This window comes from Setaria italica, chromosome I, assembly GCF_000263155.2.
Source record: "Setaria italica strain Yugu1 chromosome I, Setaria_italica_v2.0, whole genome shotgun sequence".
Lineage (NCBI taxonomy): Eukaryota > Viridiplantae > Streptophyta > Magnoliopsida > Poales > Poaceae > Setaria > Setaria italica.
In genome coordinates, this window is record NC_028450.1 from 40,985,830 (window position 1) to 41,007,720 (window position 21,891).

Here is a 21,891-nt window from a genome sequence, read left to right on the forward strand (position 1 = left end):
GAGTGTAATTCGCGAGACGAATCTATTAAGCCTAATTAGTACATGATTTGACAATGTGGTGCTACAGTAACCATTTGCTAATGATGGATTAATTAGGCTTAATAGATTCGTCTCGCGAATTAGCATAGGGTTCTGCAATTAGTTTTATAATTAGCTCATATTTAGTTCTCCTAATTAGCATCCGAACATTTGATGTGACAGTATTAAAGTTTAACACCTCGTATCCAAACACCCCCTAACTTCGCCAGGTGTCGGTGCATGCACGCATGCATGCCTGCCTCTCGGAACAGAAACATGCGCACGCATATCGATCTGCCACCAGAAAACTATTCCTGGCCTGGAGAGCAGTGCTTTATTTTGTGGGCATCTGATCAGTGTCAGCAACACCTAACCCTTTTTTTTTTTGGTGTATACTATACGAACTGCCAATTCGAGTACTGTGCGTCAGTCCATCTCTGGTAAGCTCATCAGCTTATGGATATATAATGCCTGCTAAACAACTTCATCATAAACCAGGTGCCAGCTTATGGGTATCATCGTCGTCATCACCATCATCAAATCGTTCATTAGAAAATAAGTTGGAGATGCACCGTTCATTAGACAATGAATAAGTTTTGGGTCGAGATGGTTAGACACGACAAGTAATAAAGCCTTGAGCATAGTTATGAATGCAAGACATGATCTCCTGTAACCACTGGCATAATAGCATGACACGATGCGCTCATATACAATAACAAATGTGCAAGTACATACTAGAAACTCATGTACCCTAGACCATGCAAATGGAGCTCAGCAGTGCCAGGCGAATGAGCAACGACCGGATGCGTGCGTGGCATCGCCATCTGACGTTCTGTCGGTGTTTTTGTAAGTAACATGACACCAACCAGCAAGGGAATGTTGGCAGGTTCGTCACAGGAGACATATTGCAATGCACTATCCAATCAGATCCAGGTTAGTTGCTTCGGGCCGGGACAAGCCCTCTTGCATGGTTACCTAACTATCTCCAAGCTATTAGAAAAAAAAAAGGCACACTTGCTCTGTATACAATTAAGCATGGTTGAGTAAAGCATAACACGTAGTGTGGTTTGATTAATTAGCACTTCATTAGCTAACTAGCTAGCATGTGTATATAATTAATCTCGGTCTATATTGCAAGCATTATTTTACCATATCTGATGGATTAAGTTAGGTGGGTAATAAGGCAAATAAACATATACAGTGGGTATGTATGTAAGTACGTCATCCCTTATTGATGTACACTTTTAATTTACATTATTCTCGTGGAAGAGTTTTGACTTATGTAGGTTTATGGAAGTACTATACGGTGCAACTGGCTAAACAAAAATAAAATACGAGGGTCAAATTGAAAAAGTCTTTTAACTTAAGGGGCTTCCGTATGGACTTCTCTATATATTCTCCTCTCTAAGTACATTTTCTTTTAGTCACATACATACAGCTAAGGTCGCTTTTACTTGTCTCATCAGAGATCTATCCATGAAAGACACCGCCAAATTAATGATCATGAAGTATCAACCGATCATCTAGACAAGTTAGAACACAAAACAATCTGCATAGAAATATCGATCTGACCTTCAGGTTTTAAGTTAGAAGACAAGATTACAAATAAGAATAGAAATTCAGATTTAATACAGAGAAAACCATTGCAGGGAAATTAAAGGAAGAAAAATGCAAAGAAAAAAGAGTTTACAGGATATTGTACAAGCAAAATGCACGCATGTTGCAATAATCATACAAATGGATACATAATTAATAACAGAATGACTAGTCCACATCATGAAAGGTTTTGTTGGCCCTATATGCTTATTAATTACTCGAAACAATAATCCTCCCAATCACAATTTCCAAAGAATTTCAGGGATTACAACATCACATGAAAATGGAACTGTACCGTGCATGTATATATGCATCCGTCACACAGCAAATTACAGTTGTTCCCTCTCTGATTATGGGCAGGGAGATGAGTCACATTTGATTGTTCCAGTTTGCTAAATATGTGTGATCAATCAGCATCCGAATTCGATATGATCAATCAGTGGAGACAACAACAGTGGAGCCAACGTCAGGACCAGTCTCTGATGGTGAGCAAACGTAAAGCTGCACGATATGCCCGAAGATCCCATAGAGATTGAGTGTCAATTGATATCCAAGAAGCAAAAGAGAGAGAGAGAAAAAAAAATGTGCATAACAGTGGTCCTATAATACGACCGAAATTAAAGGAGATGGAAGCAGTGTGGAGGAGACAAAAGGTGCTTTGATTGATCCATGAAATGGGAGCGCGAGCGATCGAGGAGGGGAACGCATGGTCCTTCTCTTCTTCTATGACCATGTTGCACTCCATCTTCTAGGCCCTAGCTAGCGAGCATCATCTCCATTGTATTGCAGTCAGGTTACTGCAAGCAATGAGATAATGGTAATCCAGCTGGGGTGTGAAAATGTGATGTGATGACTGATACATGCGTGCTGGTAACAGGTACAGTACTTCTAGCTAATTGGTTTCAACGCGCCCTGTCAGTTCTCTCAAAAGCTGAATGCAATGCATGCTAAGCGTAAGGATTATTCGGAGAAATGGTAACACAAGCTATAACGCTAGGGCTAAACACTGCACGCTACGCTGGGCCGGCCAAGATTTGACTGCTTTTCTAGAAGAAGTAAAGTAAAGGCGCGTCACTGTAGAACTTTTGCCTGAACACCAGTTAACAATATAATTAATGTCGATATGATCTGGACTTCAGAAATCAGAACCCAGCTGCACTAGTCGATCGACGAATTAGTGGTCTAATTGTGCTAGCTAGATCTGCATGGATCGACCGGTCAGGGTTTCAGAAAGAGTGGCCATGGATCTTGCGGTGTAGGGCCGGCCCGGGCCGGCCGGAGGAGGAAAAGGTAGATGACAAGAGGAGCAACGGAACGAGGAGCAAGCGTTGTGGGGGCTGGGCGGCGCCTGGTGGGCGTGTTCAGCATAAGGGACGGCGACACAGCTGAGATGGCCATGCAGCAGTAGGAGGAGCTAGCAGACACCGGAGATGCAGGAGGCACATGCATATGCAGGGCTCTCTTTTTCCCCTCTTGGGTTAACCAGACCGCCCAGACCTGCTATCTGATCTGTCCTCTCTTGGTCTCTCTACCTGGTAGTGAATAGCTATGATGCTATCACTGGCCATGCACTGCTGGCTTTGATGCAGCATCGATCGCCACCGAGCACGAGCGATGGAATGTTTCGAGAATGGACATGCAAAGGCCCTCCCACAGTTTCACCCACTGTCGCTTAACCCAGATTAGCGCGAAATTGGGCAGTTGGCACTTGGCAGGATCACTGCATGTGTACAGGCAGCAGGTTTCTCAGCCAAATGCATGGAGTATTATATGTGTAGTAGAGCAGTAGAGGCCTGTGGCATTAATTGCAACTAGAATACTGCCATGGATGATGGATTTGACCTAGTCATATACTACTATGCCCTCATGCTTAATCAGTACATGCATGCATGCCAGCATGCGTACTCGTGGAAGGAATGTTTGTGCTCTGGATATGCACCACACATTCTTCTCGAGGCCTCAATAATTAGGTTAATTAATGAATAAGCATACTGTAAGATGACTGCAACAAGACGAGGGGTTGTTACTTTCTTTTTTCCTTTGGCAGATACTAGCATTTCAACATATTTAACGTAGCTATCCCTGCTTCCTCTGTCACTGAGATTTTTTTTACGCATGTTGATGACACAAGTCTTTCATTCACGCATGTATATGTATATGCATGCGTGCAAAACATAAAAGTGCTGTTTGGTATTGACAAGATAGTTACGTCTGTAAACATCATCATCGGTGTCTCGAACTGTCCAAGCATGCAAGCTAGCTTGCCATTTATCTGCTCACATATCACTACCGCGTATATCACAAATACGAAGTCATTTAGAACATCAACACAAGAATTATAATACAGAACCCTGCCTAGCATTTTCTATATATGATGTCTAATAAGTAAGTACTTTTCATGATGAATCTATACTACTACTTCAATCCTACATTTATCTAATTTTCAAGATCAAGGTTGTTGAAAAAGTTTGATTGACAAGAATTTGAAACAACTCCAACTGCGATGCTAAGAATGGTATATATAATTACACAGTACATAATAACAACAAAAGGGTTCCAAACTTCAGCTCCATCCCCGGCCAACAATACAATAAACCGATCCACAAATATGTACACGAATCAGAGAACTCCAACCACAGCCTAGTCATCAACCCAAACGCAACGAACAGCACTCCTAATCCCGTAGATTAACTACACGCTACGCGTGCATTACATGCGCAACCGATCGAATCTGCACAAAGATGACGAGAACGAATAAGATCAGATGAAGCTGGTCATTAGCGCACACACTGCAGGGAGCAGCTAGCTAGCTTGCAGCACCGATATGATATCACATCTGCATCAGGCTGTTGTAGTTGTAGTTGTAGTGCTCGTCCAATCCTAGGTCCATCAGCACCCCGCTGCCGCATTGATCGCCGGCGGCGCCGCCGTCTCTCGACCCCGCCGCCGCCGCAAGGACGTTGCTGCCGCCGTCGTGGGGCTGGCCGTGCAAGTCGAATATGCTGCTGTGCTGATGATGCAGCAGGGCCATGGCGGGGAAGTCGTTGAGGGAGCCGGCCCCGGCGCCCCCGCCGCCCCCGCCGTGGTGGTCTGAAGACGGCGGTGGCAGATGGTAGTGGCCGCTGCCGAGGGCGGGGAACGGAGGCGAGTAGCCCGGATGATCAGCGCCGTGAGGCATGGCGACGTCTCGCTCGTTGTCCATGGCGTAATCCATCGCGTCGGCCTTCTTCTTGTAGAAAACTCTGCACAGAACCCAATCCTCCTGCATGCACGTACACGCATACAAACATGTGTAAAGAAAAAGAATCTAAAGAATCAACATGCGGAACATAGATCATCAAACTAATTGATGAACATAGATCAAAGTGGCTTTGAGTAGTATGCATATGCAAGTATGCACACCTTACCTTGGGTGGGGTGTGGGGATTCTCCATGCGGAACTCGTGCATGACCCAGCTGGTCTTGATGCCGTTGGGGGCGCGGCCGCGGTAGAAGACGAGGGTCTTGCGCATGCCGACGACGGCGCGGCCGGCGGCCTTGGGGTTGCGGATGACGCGGTCCTTGCCGGTGGCCTTCCAGTAGCCGGACTTGGTGGCGCGGTTGGTGCGAAGCCCCGTCGCGTACTTGCGGTCGCGGAAGCTGAAGAAGTACCACTCGTTCGTGCTCAGTTTCGCAACGTCTGGTGGCGGCGCAGGAGCGCACATATATGAACACGAGCATCCATCATCAGTAACAGAGAACTTCAAATCATCATGCAATCAGTAGTAGAGTACTACTAATTGGGTTCGTTAGAAACAGTCAGGAATGATGGAAATTCTGTAATTTTGAGATGCAAATCATACTAGCTAGCCAGGAAAAGGGGGAATTGAAAGGGGAAATAAAACCAATGTCCAAATGCTGGTACGAAACAGATGCAGCTGTTTCTTTCTTCTCTTTTCCTCAAACAAATTATCACATGATTATTTTGGTGTTGAATATCAATTTATCCCCAAATTGCACGCACCAAAATGTAGTACTAGTATTAGTATGCTGGATTATTGATGTCAAAAAAATATGAAACTTGTATTAGAAGCAACACTTACTGTTAGGATCAAATTAAGGTGCTCTTGATCAGATCATATTTGTGAATTAATATGATACGCGACACACAGCAGCTCAATTAGCAAGAACGAAACAAACATAACTGGACCAATAGAACGTGGTTGCGTGCCTAATTACCCATTCATGACACGGAGTTGAGGGCTAATCAATCAAGCGAGCTAATTAACCAGCCCAAGAGATACTAGCAGTAAGGTAGCTTGCTAGAGAGAGGGACTAGCTAAATTAGTTAATTAACTGGGAGGGTATAGTAGGGCAATTGGTACGTACCAGGAAGCTCCCATGGCTCGTGGGTGTGTAGATCCACCTCCACCATGGCCCCGCCGGCGCCGGCGAGCCGCTCGTTGGCCACCTTGCCGTGCAGGTAGTGGCACACCAGCTCCTCGTCGCTGGGGTAGAACCTGAACCCCGGCGGGAGCGTCAGCTCGATGTCCCTCAGGCCCATGGCTCTACCTTCTTCTGCCAGTAGCTATATCAGTCGATGGATAGATCCCTAGCTAGCTATATATCTATCTATAGATGGATCTTCGATTCTCCTGCTAACTTGTCTATATCTTCACTGTGATCTGATCTGTATGAACACAATCCAATTTGCCTATCTGAAGCTGGCTATATGTCTGGACATGTGAGGAGAAGAGGAGGGAGAGAGAGGGAAGAAGGAGATCGATGAGGAGTGGTAAGAATCAGCAGCTGCAACAACACACATCTACACACTATGTTGCTGTAGCTGGACCTTGTGTGACCTCTGGCTGGTAGGAATGGAGTATATATAGCTTGGTGCTGGGATTATTTAATCATATATGCAGGGGAAGGAAGGAGGAGGAAGAAGAAGCGTAGGGGAGCAAGCAACATAGTGTGGTACTGGTCTAGTACTACAGGGCCCGGGCCGGGCCGTGGTAGAGGACGGACGGAGAGGGGAGGGAGGGCGTGAACCGAGCTATCAATAGCTTGGTAGCTTTGTTTGAAAAAAAAAAAAGCTTGGTAGCTATGGCTAGCTCGGCCAGGGCTACCCGTCGGTGTGATCGATCGTGGGTGCAGCTGCCGCTTACGAGAAGCCGGCCGATGATGGCGAGAGCTACGGCTCGATCTATAGCTAGCTACTGGCAGGGGAGCGCGGGCACTGTTGGCCCTTGATTTCCCTGTCGCCGCCGCCGCCGCGCGCGGGGGCGGGGAAGAGGGGGAGGGAGGAGGAGGACGCGTGCGAGGCCTGTCGCATTCGACGAGGCTTTTCCTATCCCCGCCGATGCTTACGCCGCACGAAGGAAGGAAGGAAGGAAGAGGTGGAGGGGGCTAGCTAGAGAAGAAGGGAAGGGAGGGGAGGAGGTGACCCAGGATCACAAGAAACTTGTTGGCTGGCTGGAGAAACTTAACCCCCCCCCCCCCCCCCCCCCCCCCCCGGCCCACTTGATGCGCACATGATCTATGCAACAGCAACATATGTTGCACTGTCAAAAGAGACACATTTGGCAAGCAGGTTTACTGATCCTCCTCCCCTCTCAATCCCTCATCATGCATGTGTTTAACTCTTGGGATATCATCAGAGCTGATGCTAATTAAGCTAGCTAGAGGTTAAATTTGCTTACAAGTAAGTGATGTGCTTGTACACACACCATTTGTGCTGCTAAATAAATGGGATCCAATTATGGTAATTGTGCAATCCATCAGAAATATCAATATGCGGTTGGGGTTACTTATTTGGGGAGCAGTTATTGGATGGTGGTTAATTACTATGGCTAGAAGTGTAACTTAAGCAAGGCATCTTCTGTAGATATTGCTGACTAATCAAAGGTGCAGCAGTGAGGTCCAGCTGCTGGTCACTGTCATTTCTACTAGCTTATTTGGATAATAATTCATCTATGATCCTCTCCACATATGCAAACTCTTGTTCCCTTTCAAAACAACATTATGTACTCTTGTTCTTTTCAAGTCTGACTGAATATGCAACATCTACTGATTATACTGCGATCGATTTTGGACACATGTTCAAACGGACAATGAAATGTATAGGAAAAGAGAAGGAAAAGGAAAGGATCGGGTCGAGGAGAAAATTAAATTTTCTTTCTACACACTCAAAAGAGTATGGACGGATGGATGGAATTAAGAGCGCGCAGCATGCCCAAAGGAACCAAGATGATGCATGCTGTCACCAGCAACAATGATTCAGCTCGTCGAGATATCCTCTTTGGCTCTTGCTCCATACGATGAAGCTAGCTGCAGATAACGATCTGTCCGGGGCGTGTTCATCACCCAGTTGGATTAACTGCATGCGAAAGTGCAATCAATGCATCGGGTGCAGTACAGATTAAAGGTGAGGGGATTCCAATTAAAGGCAACTGTGCGGCATGTAGTACCTTCATTAGGGCACTCGCGCAGTTGCAGGTAGCTGTCCCAGAACAGTGGAGCCCGACATATCCGTCAGAATAAAAGGAGGGGCGATCAGGTACGGTACGTGTATGCGTGATCAGTGTATATCATAGTACGCCATGGGTACATTGATGCATAACATAAGCATGGTGTTGTGTGTGTATGCGGTTGTTGGCGAGCTTCACGTCGTCCCTAGACTGGTTTCAGTACTCAATCCCGGCCATCTGTAGTGCGCAACTGCAGAGAAATATCCAATTCCAGGCCGGGAGAGGAGAAGAATTCAGTTGAAGCCGCTACCTGCTGCAAGTTGGTGTACATATATGCACATGTACATGTAGGACGACCTTCCAAGTACAAATCAGGCTGGAGTATCGGAATTAAGAAGGAAAGGGTCGGTGATGCAAGTTGGTAGGGTACTGCATTAGGATATCAAAATCTGCAGAATAAACATCTATATCCTGTTCAAGTTACAGTTATGAATAATCGCCGGTAGTTTAAACCAGATTCAGGGTCAAGCTATAGGAATAATGGTGGGAGTGCAGTTTCATGGCAGTTGAGATAACTAACTCAGATAGGCGGGTGACGTCATGCAACCGCCGGAACAAGGCAGGAAAGGGATTAAAAAGGGGATGATCATTGGATCAAAGGAACAAACGTCGGAATTAATCATGCTGAGGAATATATAAACCAACCATTAACGCCGCATAAGCTAGGAATTGGAGCATTGATTGATGGGCTGACATTTACATATATCATAGATTTTTTGGTGTGTTGCTGAATCCTGATCCTGCCGCCAACTCTGGAAGCTAATAAGGTGTCCAATCCCAATCACTCCAGACAGCGACGCCTCTCTCTCGCTGCCTGATCTCTCGCTGGGAGAGGGTCGCAAGCAATCGCAAGCCCATTAACGGGAGCTGTCAGGTCCATAAGGCACATTGCATCAATCTCACGATTCGAAAGCTCGGAAAAGATTAACCCCGGGGAACACGGATTCCGACGTCTCCGGCCATTAATGGTCGATGGATGGCTTGGCGGACCAAGTTTTTTTTTTTGCCCCATGATGTGTCTGATCTGAAATCTCTTGACGTCTCTCTTTGTCCAAAAACGTAGGGGAGAAAGAGGAAAAGAAAAAAGAAAGTTACACATCGTAGGATTACTAGATAAATCCTCCATCTGAGTTCCGACTGAAATCTTCAGGATTCTGATAATGCAAACAAGAATGAAATGTTCAGCATGCACGCATGACATAAATAAACTATTCCTAGCTACCAGCAGGGGTCGCCAAAAACAAACATCTCCCATAAAGAAAGGTGTGTGGTTGAGGAAGGAGAATCTGTTCCACGCAGAGTCTCCATGGCCATGCTGCAGCCTGCAGCTGCATGTGTGTGTTCCATCACCAAAGAATAGTCATGGGGGCCATCAACTGCACGAGAGAAATATACATCTGATCTGAATATCTGATGAAGTGGTTATATTTCAAGTGGAGAAAGGCGCAGGCCTCTCTCTATGAACAGTGTAACATCCTTGCAGGTAGTACTTGCGATCGAATGCATGTTCTGACCGTTGCCCATGATCCAAGGTGTCAGGTCGCCAGAAGAATATGCTGCATGCTTGTTCTACATGCATGGTCACCTCACACTCAGCATGGATATCAGGCTAGGCAGGCTGTCCAAAAGTTGGCAGATTTCTTGCCATGTTTGGGTGCCGGAAACCAAATAAACCTAGCTTGTGACATCCAGGCATCGATCAAGCCATGGATGCATGTTGTGATTTATTCCAAGAACGACAGGATGAGGAGCTTGGTGATGGGCATTTAGTGGATCATCCGAGTGTAATAAATACGATTAGACGATCAATAATTAATCGGGCTTCTTAAATGGAACTAGTTCTGATCCCTTTCATGCAAAAGAATGCAGCTGGGGACGCAATCATCATGGGGCGATGACATTTTGCGCTCCTAATTAATCCCAGAGGGAGATTTTTTTTTCTCCTGTTGTTTTTAGGAAGAGTGACGGCTCCGCACTCCATTTCCTCCACCGGTGCCTTCCTACTACGCAGACCCTATACAGCGCCTTTTCCAATCCTAAGAAAGCGACTGAAACCAAAAGCGCACCAAAAAAAAAAAATCTCGCTCGCCTGTATCCTCCCCTTTTCGCTAGTATATGTAATGTGATCCGTATAGTATGAACATTCCATCAGAGCATAGACTTGACTGATCATAAAACGATGTTAGAAATGTACAACCGAACAGAATAAGACAGTGTTTGTTACCGGCCGTAAAAAAAGAAATGCATCCAGCATTCCAGCTATAGGACCTAGGAGCTCTGCATGTGTCTATGCATGCCGTCAGCCCTTAATCTGGGCCCTGCTTATCTCTGCTTAGCTTTTAACTGTGCATTATTTATATTATCTTCACTCTGATTTGAGATTGAATTTTTTTTGCAGAGGAAGATACTGTGTGCATAGATCCAATGCTGTATCATACAGAGACAGTGACAGTGGTCTCGAGTTGATCAAGCTAGCAATCTGTCTACTAACATCCCTACAAGACCACCACTTCATCAAGCTCTAGCTCTAGTACGAAAGAGAAGTGATGCGCGCGTCAGCCATGCATTTATATCTATAGGCCTATAGCAAAGCATAATTCCTTATTTGCCGAGTGATCGACGTACGAGTAGCGGGGGTATCCGTTCCCCAATACAGAAATCTAATGGCCATATAGCTCGTGCATGGACACAGCACTACTAGCCCCCCAAGGGTCACGGTCATTTTCAGCCTATCAGCAGCCTGGTGCGCGATTAAAGACGGCCACTGCGACATCACGGCCACTGTTTGGTTATGCTTGGGCTCACAAGTTTTGGCTAGATTATCACATGGAAACAAAAGCAAGCTCCGTCATGGCGTGCTGGAAAAGGATGGGATGTGATGGGATCGGAGTAGTTTATGTACACCAATGCTTCTATGTACATCATCTTCGATCATCTAGCTAGTAGGTGATGGATGAACAAGCCGGGGCCGGGGGATCCGATATCGGAGGTATTGGCAGCGAGCTAGCCGGGGCTGCACGCATGGATGGAGAGGTCCTCGTGCGTGGCGGCGTGCCGCTGGCGCGCGGTGACGTGGGAGGCCGCCGTGGCAGCCGTGTAGCAGCGGCAATGATTGATGGGCTCGTCGTCGACCCCGCCGGGCGGCGTCAGCGTATATTCCCCCGGGCGACAGCGACCCCCGCTCGCCGCGCGCGCGCGCAGCTAGCTCATCCATCTATCCCGGCGTGGCGGCCGCGCCCTGCGCTGGCGGGCGGCCGGGGGCTTGGGCTGGGGTGGAGGTGGCTTGGCGGGGTGGGAAAACGGTTGCCTGCAAGTAAGCTCCGGTGGCTTGGCGGGCCGGACACTGACCTGACGACCTGACCTGACCCCGGCCGTATCGTACGCGTACGCCATACGTGCGCGGGGAGGAGGTACGTGGCCGCCGCGTACGAGCCTGAATTCTTGGACTCGCGCTTGCTTCCCTTTGGTATATCCCCTCGTGTGAGCTGAGCTGATGAGGCTATGCCGCTAGCTCCGGACCAAACATGCGTGCCACGTAGTAGTATACGCCGGCCACGGGCGGAGGATCCCATCCCATCCACCACCGGCCGCTTGAAAAACCGCGCGCTCCGCCGTCGAGACGCGACAAAAAGCCTCGCCTAGCTCCGTCGCCATCGATCAGTCTCCAGCCGCGCCGCCGTATACTACAAACTACCATTCACTTGTCTCGCGCTCCGGGTACCCGGGCCCTCGTCGTTTCAGCACCCGGCCGGCCTGCCGCGCATGGTCATCAGCTACAGCCCACAAGAACTAGCTAGAGGTGTAGCTCGCACCAGCAAAGCCGGTGCGCCGCGTGCGGTCAATATTGGCAGCAACGCTGTTGCTAACCGGAACAAGATACGCGCTGCTAGCCTGCTACTGCTACCATTACTGCGACGAAATGTCACACGGAGGAAGATGTGATCGATCGGTGCAGGGTGATGCAGTGCACGGACAGGGCGTACCGCCAAGCAGCGGAGATCTAGGAGACTGGAACTGGATCCGGGTTCGATCCCGAGGGCAGGGCAGGTCCCTGTCCCTGCTTTTCGCACCCCCCCTGGCTGTATTCAATGCGGCCTTGCTTTTAAGGAACTCCTATAAACTGACACAGCCTCGACGCGGAACGCCGGGGAAAGGAAACCAAACGAGGCGACGCGACGCCACGGACAGAGACGCCAACTGCCCAGCCCCGCAGCCGGGTGAAGGAAATCAATGGCCGGACGGCGACGGCGACGGCGGCGCCGCGCGCGCTCGTCTCCCGCCGGACGCTTCCGACCCCAGCCAAGGCCGCTGTCCGGGATCCGAGACCGGCCGCGCGCGGCGCCTCATTCCCATCAAGGCGCGGGGACAGGGACGCGCACGGGCACGGCCATCAGATCACCATCCACTTGGCGACGCCTCCATCGGCTAGCGGTGGCTGCATTATGCTAATAATACACAATAACACAACCCAGGAGCAAGACGAACACTCCATCCATCGATCACAGATTCACAGGACGGCTGGCCGGCCGGCCGGAAGGGCTAACAAGAGCTAGCGGCTGGCCTGCGAGATCACGCTAGATTTGCAGGAAAGATACCACCAGGACAGCGTTCCGGTTCACGGGCCGGAGTTCAGGAAAGATGCTGCCACCCAACGCTGTCCCTCGCTCGCGTAGATGCGGCCAATGCGGCGCTGGTGATGGGAACGGAGGAATCAGGCAGCTCTCTCATCGACCGCTGCCGCTGCCCGGCTCTGCAGCCTCTGTTCATCGCACGGGAATATAATGTGAGGGGTGGGGGCAGCTAAGAACTCGGTTCCTTCCATTCGGGTCACAGGAACAACGGTGGTTCAACTAACCTTCACAATTATTCTGACAGCAACTCGGATCGACCAAACACCGAGGGAGCCTGGATTGAAGAGACGACGGCTTGGTCCAGCGACAGCTACTCGATTGATCCGGCCTTCAAATCAGAATCACCACCGACCATGCTGGTCACGCACTCATCCCCGCCTCAAGAACTAGAGTTCATAACAAGTTGGGAATTCTACAGATTCCTGTAACCTCCTCTGCATAAGCTAACTAACAACCCATAATCACATATCGGCACGTAAAATTCCACGTTACGACTCCGGCATTTCACTCCAGATCAAATGTCTGTTCTTCTATGTGGCCAGGCCACCGGTAGAGACGGTAGAGATAAGAGGAAAGAAACAAGGGGAAGCCCCAATGCTTGCACAAAGTCCATCTCAGGAAACAGTGGAGTGCTCACTTCACTTCCAGATCGGGAGGCACAATTGTCCACTTCCTGATGGGTGGGGTGCTACAGCACAATCAGTAGCGAGCTTCAGGGACGAGCACAGAAAGAAAAGGCTGTCCATTTCTCCAGACAGGATATCTAGCACAATATACTGTTGCAGGTAGCTAAAAGGGGCGTGCAGGTGAGAAATGAGCTAGCTCTGGGAAGAAACAAGAAATAGACCAAGGGGAATGTAGCTGAGAGGACCCTGCCCCCACTGTTTTCTGAAAGTTCCTGAAACTTGCAGCCTGAAGTGGATGGCACTTGGGCACCCCACTTTGAGAGGTGCAAATCTGTGGTGCGAATATATCGGCTGTGCTTGCAAGCAAATGCCTAAGAATGCCATGATCGGGCAAAAGATTCTGCTCCATAGAGGAATGAGGGATGGGGATATCTACGCCTCAGTGGGACGCACCTAGGAAGCACGAAATGAATTGAGATTACTTACCTGGGCAAAAGTTTCTGGCTTGCCAGCAGAATTGTTGCTCGTCATCAGCATCCGGCCAAGCTAATCATGCAAAGGAAGATCATGCAAGTAGTTGCCTAAAACCGGATGGTCTTTATCGCATCTAGTGCTTGTTCACTTCTGCTATGTCCAGATCAAGAAGCCCATAAATGACGAAATGGCTGGTTTTGATGCAAGTTCTGTCGACCAGAAGAATAAGAGGTCATTAGTACTCTGAATCGAATCACATAAATGTACTGACGGCTAAAATTAGGGCGCTGTCCATATAACCACATGATAAGTAGCAGCAGAAGATGTTTCCTACTGTACACAAAGGAGATTAGTGAGCAATGGCATTGCCACCGGTTGAACTCGAACCATATGGCACTGCTTTTGTGTTCAGACTTCAGAGTTTCAGATTGCAGACCCATGCCAGTGGATGAGTGGAGGCATCAGAATTCAGATATGCACCATTGCAGTTGCAGAAAAATAAACAATAGCTATGTCTGCCTAGCTAGATTGGGTCCATGAACAAGTGAATCGGTGTGGTCGCGAACGGGATGACGGATGACCAGATGGCAGATGGATACCTTGCCAATAATGAGCGGCGGGCGATGAGCTCATCCCCTCCGTCCGGTGCGTGCTACTAGTTCGGAGCCGGCTCGCGCGTGGAACCAATTTTGTATAGGAACGAATTACGAGTGTACATACAAACTTGATAATACGTGCTAAACATATACATATACAGGCCAATTTGTTTCATCGGCCTTCTTTCTTGTGCCACTCACTCTGCTACCCCGTTTGTTGTTTGTTGTTGTTACACGACGACCATCTAAAAGACAATCTGTCCATAGAAAAGACCGGCCTGGAACCAAACGTAAAAGAAGAACAGAAAAATTAAAAGAAAAGGCCCAAAGCTCTCCGACCTCCAGCCAAACAAAAGCCAAATTCAAATTTGAAGGCGTCCTCTCCTCCGTGTGCACCAGCCGAGCCCCAGCAGCGCGCGGCAGCCGTTCCCTTCGCCTCAGCAGCCGTCGCGATCGTCCTCCGCCTCCGGCGCCGCCGCCGACCGCGCCGCCTCCGAGTCCGAGGCGGGGCCGCAGCCGCCGGCGCCTCCGGACGACGACTTGGACCGGCCCCCCGACGCCCGGGGCTTCCTCCGGCGCTGCTTCGGCGCCGCGGCGTCCCCCTCGGCGCCGCCCTCCGTGTCCGTCTTCGCCAGCCGCCGGTCCCGCCGCGACCCCTCCCCCGCGCCGTCCCGCCGCTTCGCCTCGCCGCCCCCCGAACCCTTCCCCCTCGTCCGCCGAGGCCGCTCCGCCTTGCCGCCGGCTTCTCCTCCTCCGGGCTGCTCCTCTCCTCCACCCCCGGCCTGCGAGGGCTCCGGCTCGCTGCCTCTGGCCGCCGCCCCGGGCGATGCCTTGAATTCGTTCATCTGCAACACATTCCCAATCCGAGCCGTTAGATGGACGGAAAACGAACACGCGCATGGCGCGATCGGGAGTGGAAGCGGCTACCCAGCTGGGCGCGGTGACGGAGGCGTTGTCCCAGCCGATGTGAGCGACGTGCTTGACATCCGTCGGGTTCCCGATCTGCATCTCCGGCTCCTTCGCATCTGCAACACCAGCGGGCAATGCAAGGTACACATCTTACAACACCATTCTGTTTCATGCGCACCGCACTTTGTTTAATTTGCATTGATTTTGATTTGGAAGTATGGCATGAACATCGTCGAGTTAGGTGACTGGTTCCTTTCGGATGAAATTTGAAATTATGGCATTTTATTAGTTTAGAATCCTTGATCTTACCGAAGATCTGCGAGATGTAACGGAGGCCCTTGAGAAGGCCCTTCATCTTAGCTGGTTCCACAGGCGGCTGCCCGCCCGCGGTGCCCCCAGAGGAATCCACCACTTCAAGTATTTGCGTTCCCCACCTCTTGAACTAGCCTTCACAAGTAGTAGGTCGCAATGTTAAGAGGAGAAGGGATGGATCAAGTCGTAGGGATGCATGGGCAATTTCCAGTCTAGCGTTTGAACTGGGAATGGCCAAGGTCGGTTGTCATCCTCAGAAATTTGTTTGTAAAAACTTGATGCAATATTGCCAAACAACATGAGGGGAAACTAACCCTGTAAATGACCGACTGTTATCCTGAATATTCTGTTTAGAACAGAACCGTGGCAAACGACGATCAGAGATTTTATCCATCCATCACGCAGCAACAAATAATCATTCTGAAACAATGCTCAATGATTTGCCAGAATAATTATCAGACCCATTGAATGAAACTCACATACCTAAGGAAGCAGCATTCAAGGAGCGAGAAAATATGGTCGATGAAATTTCATCTTCTTGGTGCCATCTTCATTGTGGTTGACAATTCTCTTGACCTCCTATTCCTGCATGATCTGTCACAAATTACCAGGATTCTAGTCCCCTCCAGAGGTCCAAGAGAGGCAGGCCAAGATTTCCTCAGTTTAGTTGGAGAAATGGAAGGGCAGAAAGTTGTTGCATCAATCTATTTATAGTGCACTATTTTTGGTGAGAGCTTTCCTTGCGTAGTCCAGTTTGAGAGGCCATGATTCTGTTCAACTGCTCCATAATGCAAATGGCCAGGAATGGGTAGTACAGAAGAATGAGGAGGGGTCATCTAGGTGGATAGTCCTGTAGGCTCTCAATGGCAGCATTTTGTTTCATCATTTCCACGTATATCATGCATGTTAGGCCTAGTAAAGCCAGGAAATTGTAAGTTCGTTATGAAATTTATTCTAGTCAGTCCTATATAACATGGTTTCAATTGAAATCCACTGCACAAACATGACCTAGGCTTGCTGCTCATTGCAGCCCTGCCCCATTATTGTGCACAATTTGGTATTTGTTAGAAAATACAAAATTGCAGGTTTAGAAAGTAATTCATTTTCCCACCTTCTCATTTGATACTTGGAGTAAAGGCCTGACTCCAATTTCTAGCTCAGCTTTAGCCCAACCGTTTGTAAATTAACTAGCTGATTTCTACTTTGCATGTCCAAGCCATTGGAAGCAACAGGATTAGGAGAAATTTGACTCAAGAAAATGAAGTAATAGATCCTTGTCTCCCAACACATACCCACATACAGAGACACTCACCTTCAAAGTACATCGTATTGTTCAAACAAGGTGAACAAACTTGTTTCGATATGAAAACTGACGACAAGCACTAAGAATCATGATGATTTTATTGTGCAATAAACATTTTTGTGTCTCATCTTTACAAAATTGGCATTCTTTCTTCCTTCTTTCATTTTTTCTTTCGTTTTCTTTTCAAAAGAAATCTTCATCCTTTCCTTTCCCTTTGTGCAAATGCAATATTACAAGCGGGTCAAAGAATTACAGTCCACATATAAAGAATGAAAAAAATTCTGTGGTACAGCCGCTTCTCTGATCCAAAAAAAAACCCAACCGAGTGAACTGTACATGTCCTACGCTTTTACCTGCAATCAGGAAAATACAGATTGTTGTTACTTTTACTTTTGAATGCATAGTTGTAACCAATGACCAATGTCTAAGATTTATAAATGAAAAGAGGGCTCACCGTGTTTAGGTACTTCTCATGAATCTGTAATGCTTCTCTGCATGCCTTTTTTGCATCCAGACTACCAGTGATTTCATTTAAAATCTGTTTTGCAGGGGAGACATAAACATAACATAAACTTCATTCATCGTCATCACTTGAGAGAGAGAGAGAGAGAGAGAGAGAGAGAGAGAGAGAGAGAGGACCTTGACAACATCGTCTAGACCTTTTGCCTCACCCAGTAACTTCTTGTTTCTAGCCTCCAGAACACTAGCAACAACAAAGACGGATAGAGGGATCTCCTCTTCTTTCTTAGCTGCTTGCAAAATTTTCCGCTCAAACTTTCCACACTGTCTTAGGACACTTTCATCATTTGTGGTTGCCCTGGTTGTGCCATTGTCACTCTCCAACATTGAAAAAAGATTTGGATTGTACTCCATAGACCACATGAGCTGCAACGTTTTGAAGCTGTAACAATAGTGTCTCATGCATAAACCAACACATATTTCTAGTACAACTGGGCCTATACTTATATGTATAACAGAAGTAATGCATGGATATCAGTGGTGCTCAAGTTGCATTGTTAAGAAAACTAGCTCACTGCATAGGCATTACGCATGCTAATTACTATGAAATTTTTGTCCATACAGCTTACCTCCCAAAGGTACATTGTGTCCACGAACGAGAACTCCCTACGGAAAAGAACCATCAGCATTCGGAAGGCAAATAAGTATTCCCCTCCATCAAGATGTTCTGCATAAACAATATTTTATCAGAGCATACATAACTGCACCTTTATTCCAAAATGTAGATATTGCTTTCTTTGAGCCATCCAGTAAACATGTAGCTCCAAATGACTGTACCTAAATGTTCATGTAGCTTTGGATCAACAGATTTCATTATGGTTGACAAGGTTGTGAGCTGAGCTCGAACTCCAATGGAAGTAGAAGTACTTATGAAATTTCCTCGCTGCATATTTAAAAGGTAGGAACCCAGGTTTTTACTCCAGAATACGTTAAAAGAAGTATAGATGTCTGTAGACATTTTTTGATACATTAAAGAAGGCAGATACCACATGCAACTGAACAGCTTCCAGTACTCCAGAAGTACAGATGTGTGGCCTAGTAGGCCATTCTGTTGATATATCAAATAGCTATATGACATGGCTTTTTCCCCATGTGTTCTGTCGTTATTTATATCAAATACATGTTCTTGTCAGTTTTCTGGCCAAAAATCCCTGATGACCAATTCCAACAGTTTGACATTAAGCAAAGCACAAGCCAAATTACATCCATAGGCTCTACATACATGGTAGGCGGTAGCCATGCTAACCTATGTAAGCACATATGCAGGGGCAAAAAAGAACTTCCTGCCATGCTAATTAACTTACCGTACACTAACCATCTTGACCTTTGTGTTTAACTGCAGTTCTACAGTCTTCTAACTTAATTAACTTTATGATGTTATATCATATGTATAAAAATTTCCATTGAAAGTATATTCTACAATACATACGCTAGCAGAAGTCAATCAAGGAAGGATCTGTGCATTAGTTTGATGAATAAAAGGTTAAGTATGTAAAGGGTGCTTACCACCCTGCGCATTAGACGTTCAAAGCACCAAAAGGCATCTGCTTCATGTTCCAGAATGATTGATATTGGTGAACAAAGATCACTCATTCCTGCATAGTAGGATTAGCAAATTCGAACAACTTAACCTTACGGAAACTGACATGATAAAGCATTGTTCTCGATTAACAGAAAAACGTCTGTTTCAACAACTCACCCTGACAATATCCGATGTCTTTATCAACCCACGAGTACACTGCAAGAATGTCCCACAACCTTGCCAAGTTTGCTTGACTCTCATAGTACACTAGTACACGATCAGTACGATTAACATCAAGACCTATAATTGAATAATGGAAAAAATTAGATGAATGAAAATTATAGATCTTGCCACTGGCCTAATTGGCCTAGACCTAAGGTGGGGGAACGTGTGGGCAGCCCAAGTGCAGGCTAGCTTCCCCTTGGCCCAAGTGTTGGCCTAATTACATATTGTTATTGGTTAAGCAGGTTAAGGGTATTCCCCTCTGTCTCTTGCCTCCCCCTTGACGCACGGCTGCAGGCAGTCCATATAACAATATGATAGATATAGAAGATCTGAAACAAGGGCAACAGTGCATACCAATCTGATGTAGAGTTAGCTTCCATTGAATAACTTCTTTTGGGAGTGTTGCTCCACTTGTTTGCTGTTCAGAGCCCACTGAAGAAGGCCTTGCCCCTCTATCTGAATTAGGGTCTTCGATAGGTTGACCGTCCTCTGTTATTACAGGCATAGTAATTACCCTTCCACTACCAACTGTTGTGTCCATTTCTCGGCATTTTGTTTTCAGATTCTCATACTCTAACCTATCAAAATATGCAAATCAGTATATTCCTTGTCCCATAGCATATGATGTGTAAATAGACTTCAATAATAAGTGAGCTAAATAAAGCAATGCTGAATTTCCTGAAGAACAAAACAGTGTGCCATGCTGCAGAGTAACATTTGCCAGAGTTTTTTCTTAAGCAAAAAAAGGAACCTATCTTCCCTTGGTTATACAAAATGACCTACTGAAAGCAAAACTGACACTTTTGAGATGTGAAAAAGAACAAACATGGTTAGACAAAAAGTGCAATAGCGGAAAAACCTTCGCTGCTGTCGCAATTGGTTGCGCTGTTCAGTAGTGCTTTTTGGGTCATAGCAGCCCAGCAAAAATTCCCAAACTTCTCCTTTGATCGTTGGGTGGACGCCCTGTTTGCACAACCAAATTAAAGAGTAAAGACCATATCATTTCAGAATGAATCTAAGGAACAACATGACATAGTAACGATTCTTGGACAGAAAAAGAATGAATATTAGCAGTGAAGGCCATAAAATGGATACACCATGTTGAAAAATCATCTTCGAGGGCACATGGACTTATCTCTTAGAGAGGTCATATGGTATATCAGGGTGTAGCCATGTAGGCGAACTTGTTTAAAGTGTTAAGCAACTAGAAGAAGAAACTAATGAATGAGAACACATGTAGCAAGGAGATTGAGGAATACATATGGTTGCCTGTTGGAGAGGTCATAGGGTATAGGTAAGTTTTTTCCATAAAAGAGAACGTAGCCATGTAAGTGTCCTTGGTTTAAAAGTTAAACAACTATGATCTAGATTATGAAACCTTGTGTTGACTTATGGAACAGGTTAAAGTAATCAAAATATAAAAGAGCATCCAATAGAAATTCCTAAGCTTCATTTTGAATGAAACATTCTTGACAATTTAAATAACTTGGAAGGAGCATCCTGAATAGAAATTCTATACTTTGTTATGCTACTAACACAAATGCAACATTTTCTGAGTGTGAAACATATCACTGAAATAGGCTTGAGGTCATGAATCTGGAGAAAATATGGCTTACCCCACGTTGCACTCTTTTGATCATTCCAGCTATGTCCAGGACACCTTCCTCATTGTGGAGCAGCTTCCATCTCTTTGGGCTCAGCGTCAGGCCAGGCTGCCAACAGGGAAGAAACAATGCACTTCATGAATAACTAGTCAATGCACTACTTGATCAGTACACGGCACCCACTAATATCTCTAATTAGCATTCATTGATAGCTCAACCCGGCAATTCGATTTGAGATTAAGGTTATATCAAGAGAGACCGACTTTTGATCTTTCATATTCATTAAAGATCCATAGATTGGCCCTAGGCTTCTGAATAAATAGTCACCCATCATCTCACTAGATTGATTCCTCATTTGAGTCTAGCCATCTGGCAGGTTTCACTTCATTTAGTAACACTAGCAGCTCATAACTAGATCTTACCAATCAGAAATTAGATCTCACTTCCTAAACATGGAACCGGGCAGCAGAAAATAGAAGGAAATAATAATAATAATCAGAAGAAATACCCGGGGCTTGAAGCGCGTCTTGGGCGCGTCATCGCGGCAGTCGGGGCGGATGGGGTAGACGGTGTCCGGATCGATCTGCATCTCCGGATCATTGTAGCAGCACGCCAGGAGCCTCATCTTGGCTGCCCAGATGGAACCAACGGAAGATGCGAGGATCAACAATCAAGTGAAGCTCCTCGCGCTGGGTAGGAAGGATCGAAGCCAAGAACGGAAGCGATTCGGGAAGCGTTATCCCTCCCCTCCTCTGCCTGTTGATGTGTGCGTGCGTCTTCTCGGAGCCGAGAGAGAGAGAGAGAGAGAGAGAGAGAGAGGGCGGAAGCTACAACGGCTAAATTTGGGCCGGGCACGGAGGGGATGAGAGGAGGTGGAGAGAGGGAGGAGATACAGAGACGAAGCTGCACAGGCAGCTGCTCAGTTTTACCAGGTTGACAGAATGTGCCAATCGAATGATCGATGCTCCTACGCAATAATTAGAGATCTTGCTAGTTTGTTTATTTACAAAATTTGGTCAGACCATTAGAGGGGAAATAGTTAATTGG

General features: G+C 46.8%; 3 protein-coding genes across 4 annotated transcripts; all 3 read right to left on the reverse strand.

Annotated features, from left to right (window-relative positions):
- Positions 1 to 4,086: 4,086 nt before the first annotated feature.
- LOC101783153 (NAC domain-containing protein 92) lies at positions 4,087 to 7,030 on the reverse strand. Its single transcript, XM_004954246.3, has 3 exons — positions 5,983 to 7,030; positions 5,022 to 5,293; positions 4,087 to 4,876 (listed from the first exon to the last, which is right to left on the reverse strand). Exons 1-3 carry the CDS (start codon positions 6,155 to 6,157, stop codon positions 4,445 to 4,447), a joined length of 879 nt encoding a protein of 292 aa, XP_004954303.1. The 5' UTR covers positions 6,158 to 7,030; the 3' UTR covers positions 4,087 to 4,444.
- Positions 7,031 to 14,572: 7,542 nt separating this feature from the next.
- On the reverse strand, positions 14,573 to 16,951 carry LOC101786379 (CRIB domain-containing protein RIC7-like). 2 transcript variants are annotated; one of them, XM_004954256.2, is made up of 4 exons: positions 15,986 to 16,951; positions 15,669 to 15,806; positions 15,378 to 15,475; positions 14,758 to 15,295 (listed from the first exon to the last, which is right to left on the reverse strand). In XM_004954256.2, the coding sequence occupies exons 2-4, from the start codon at positions 15,712 to 15,714 to the stop codon at positions 14,888 to 14,890; spliced, it is 552 nt and encodes a 183-aa protein (XP_004954313.1). In that variant the 5' UTR covers positions 15,715 to 15,806; positions 15,986 to 16,951; the 3' UTR covers positions 14,758 to 14,887. The 2 variants fall into 2 exon arrangements, with proteins under 2 accessions (XP_022682122.1, XP_004954313.1); XM_022826387.1 differs by having other exon boundaries at positions 14,573 to 15,475.
- Positions 16,952 to 17,054: 103 nt separating this feature from the next.
- Positions 17,055 to 21,849, reverse strand: LOC101785970 (TBC1 domain family member 15). The gene is made up of 11 exons (XM_004954255.3): positions 21,353 to 21,849; positions 20,857 to 20,952; positions 20,100 to 20,203; positions 19,595 to 19,818; positions 19,193 to 19,315; positions 19,000 to 19,088; positions 18,271 to 18,376; positions 18,063 to 18,160; positions 17,614 to 17,859; positions 17,429 to 17,512; positions 17,055 to 17,327 (listed from the first exon to the last, which is right to left on the reverse strand). Exons 1-11 carry the CDS (start codon positions 21,467 to 21,469, stop codon positions 17,316 to 17,318), a joined length of 1,299 nt encoding a protein of 432 aa, XP_004954312.1. The 5' UTR covers positions 21,470 to 21,849; the 3' UTR covers positions 17,055 to 17,315.
- Positions 21,850 to 21,891: the final 42 nt, after the last annotated feature.

Excerpts from the sequence above, each read along its gene's own strand:
- LOC101783153 (XM_004954246.3), bottom strand. The coding sequence starts at position 6,157 with ATGGGCCTGAGGGACATCGAGCTGACGCTCCCGCCGGGGTTCAGGTTC. Across the intron at positions 5,294-5,982 it reads CGAGCCATGGGAGCTTCCTG|ACGTTGCGAAACTGAGCACG; the intron begins GTACGTACCAAT and ends CGCCGCCACCAG. Across the intron at positions 4,877-5,021 it reads ATCCCCACACCCCACCCAAG|GAGGATTGGGTTCTGTGCAG; the intron begins GTAAGGTGTGCA and ends ACGTGCATGCAG.
- LOC101786379 (XM_022826387.1), bottom strand. The coding sequence starts at position 15,714 with ATGAAGGGCCTTCTCAAGGGCCTCCGTTACATCTCGCAGATCTTCG. Across the intron at positions 15,476-15,668 it reads TTACATCTCGCAGATCTTCG|ATGCGAAGGAGCCGGAGATG; the intron begins GTAAGATCAAGG and ends CTGGTGTTGCAG.
- LOC101785970 (XM_004954255.3), bottom strand. The coding sequence starts at position 21,469 with ATGAGGCTCCTGGCGTGCTGCTACAATGATCCGGAGATGCAGATCGAT. Across the intron at positions 20,204-20,856 it reads TCAAAAGAGTGCAACGTGGG|GGCGTCCACCCAACGATCAA; the intron begins GTAAGCCATATT and ends TTGTGCAAACAG. Across the intron at positions 17,513-17,613 it reads GTCTAGACGATGTTGTCAAG|ATTTTAAATGAAATCACTGG; the intron begins GTCCTCTCTCTC and ends CCTGCAAAACAG.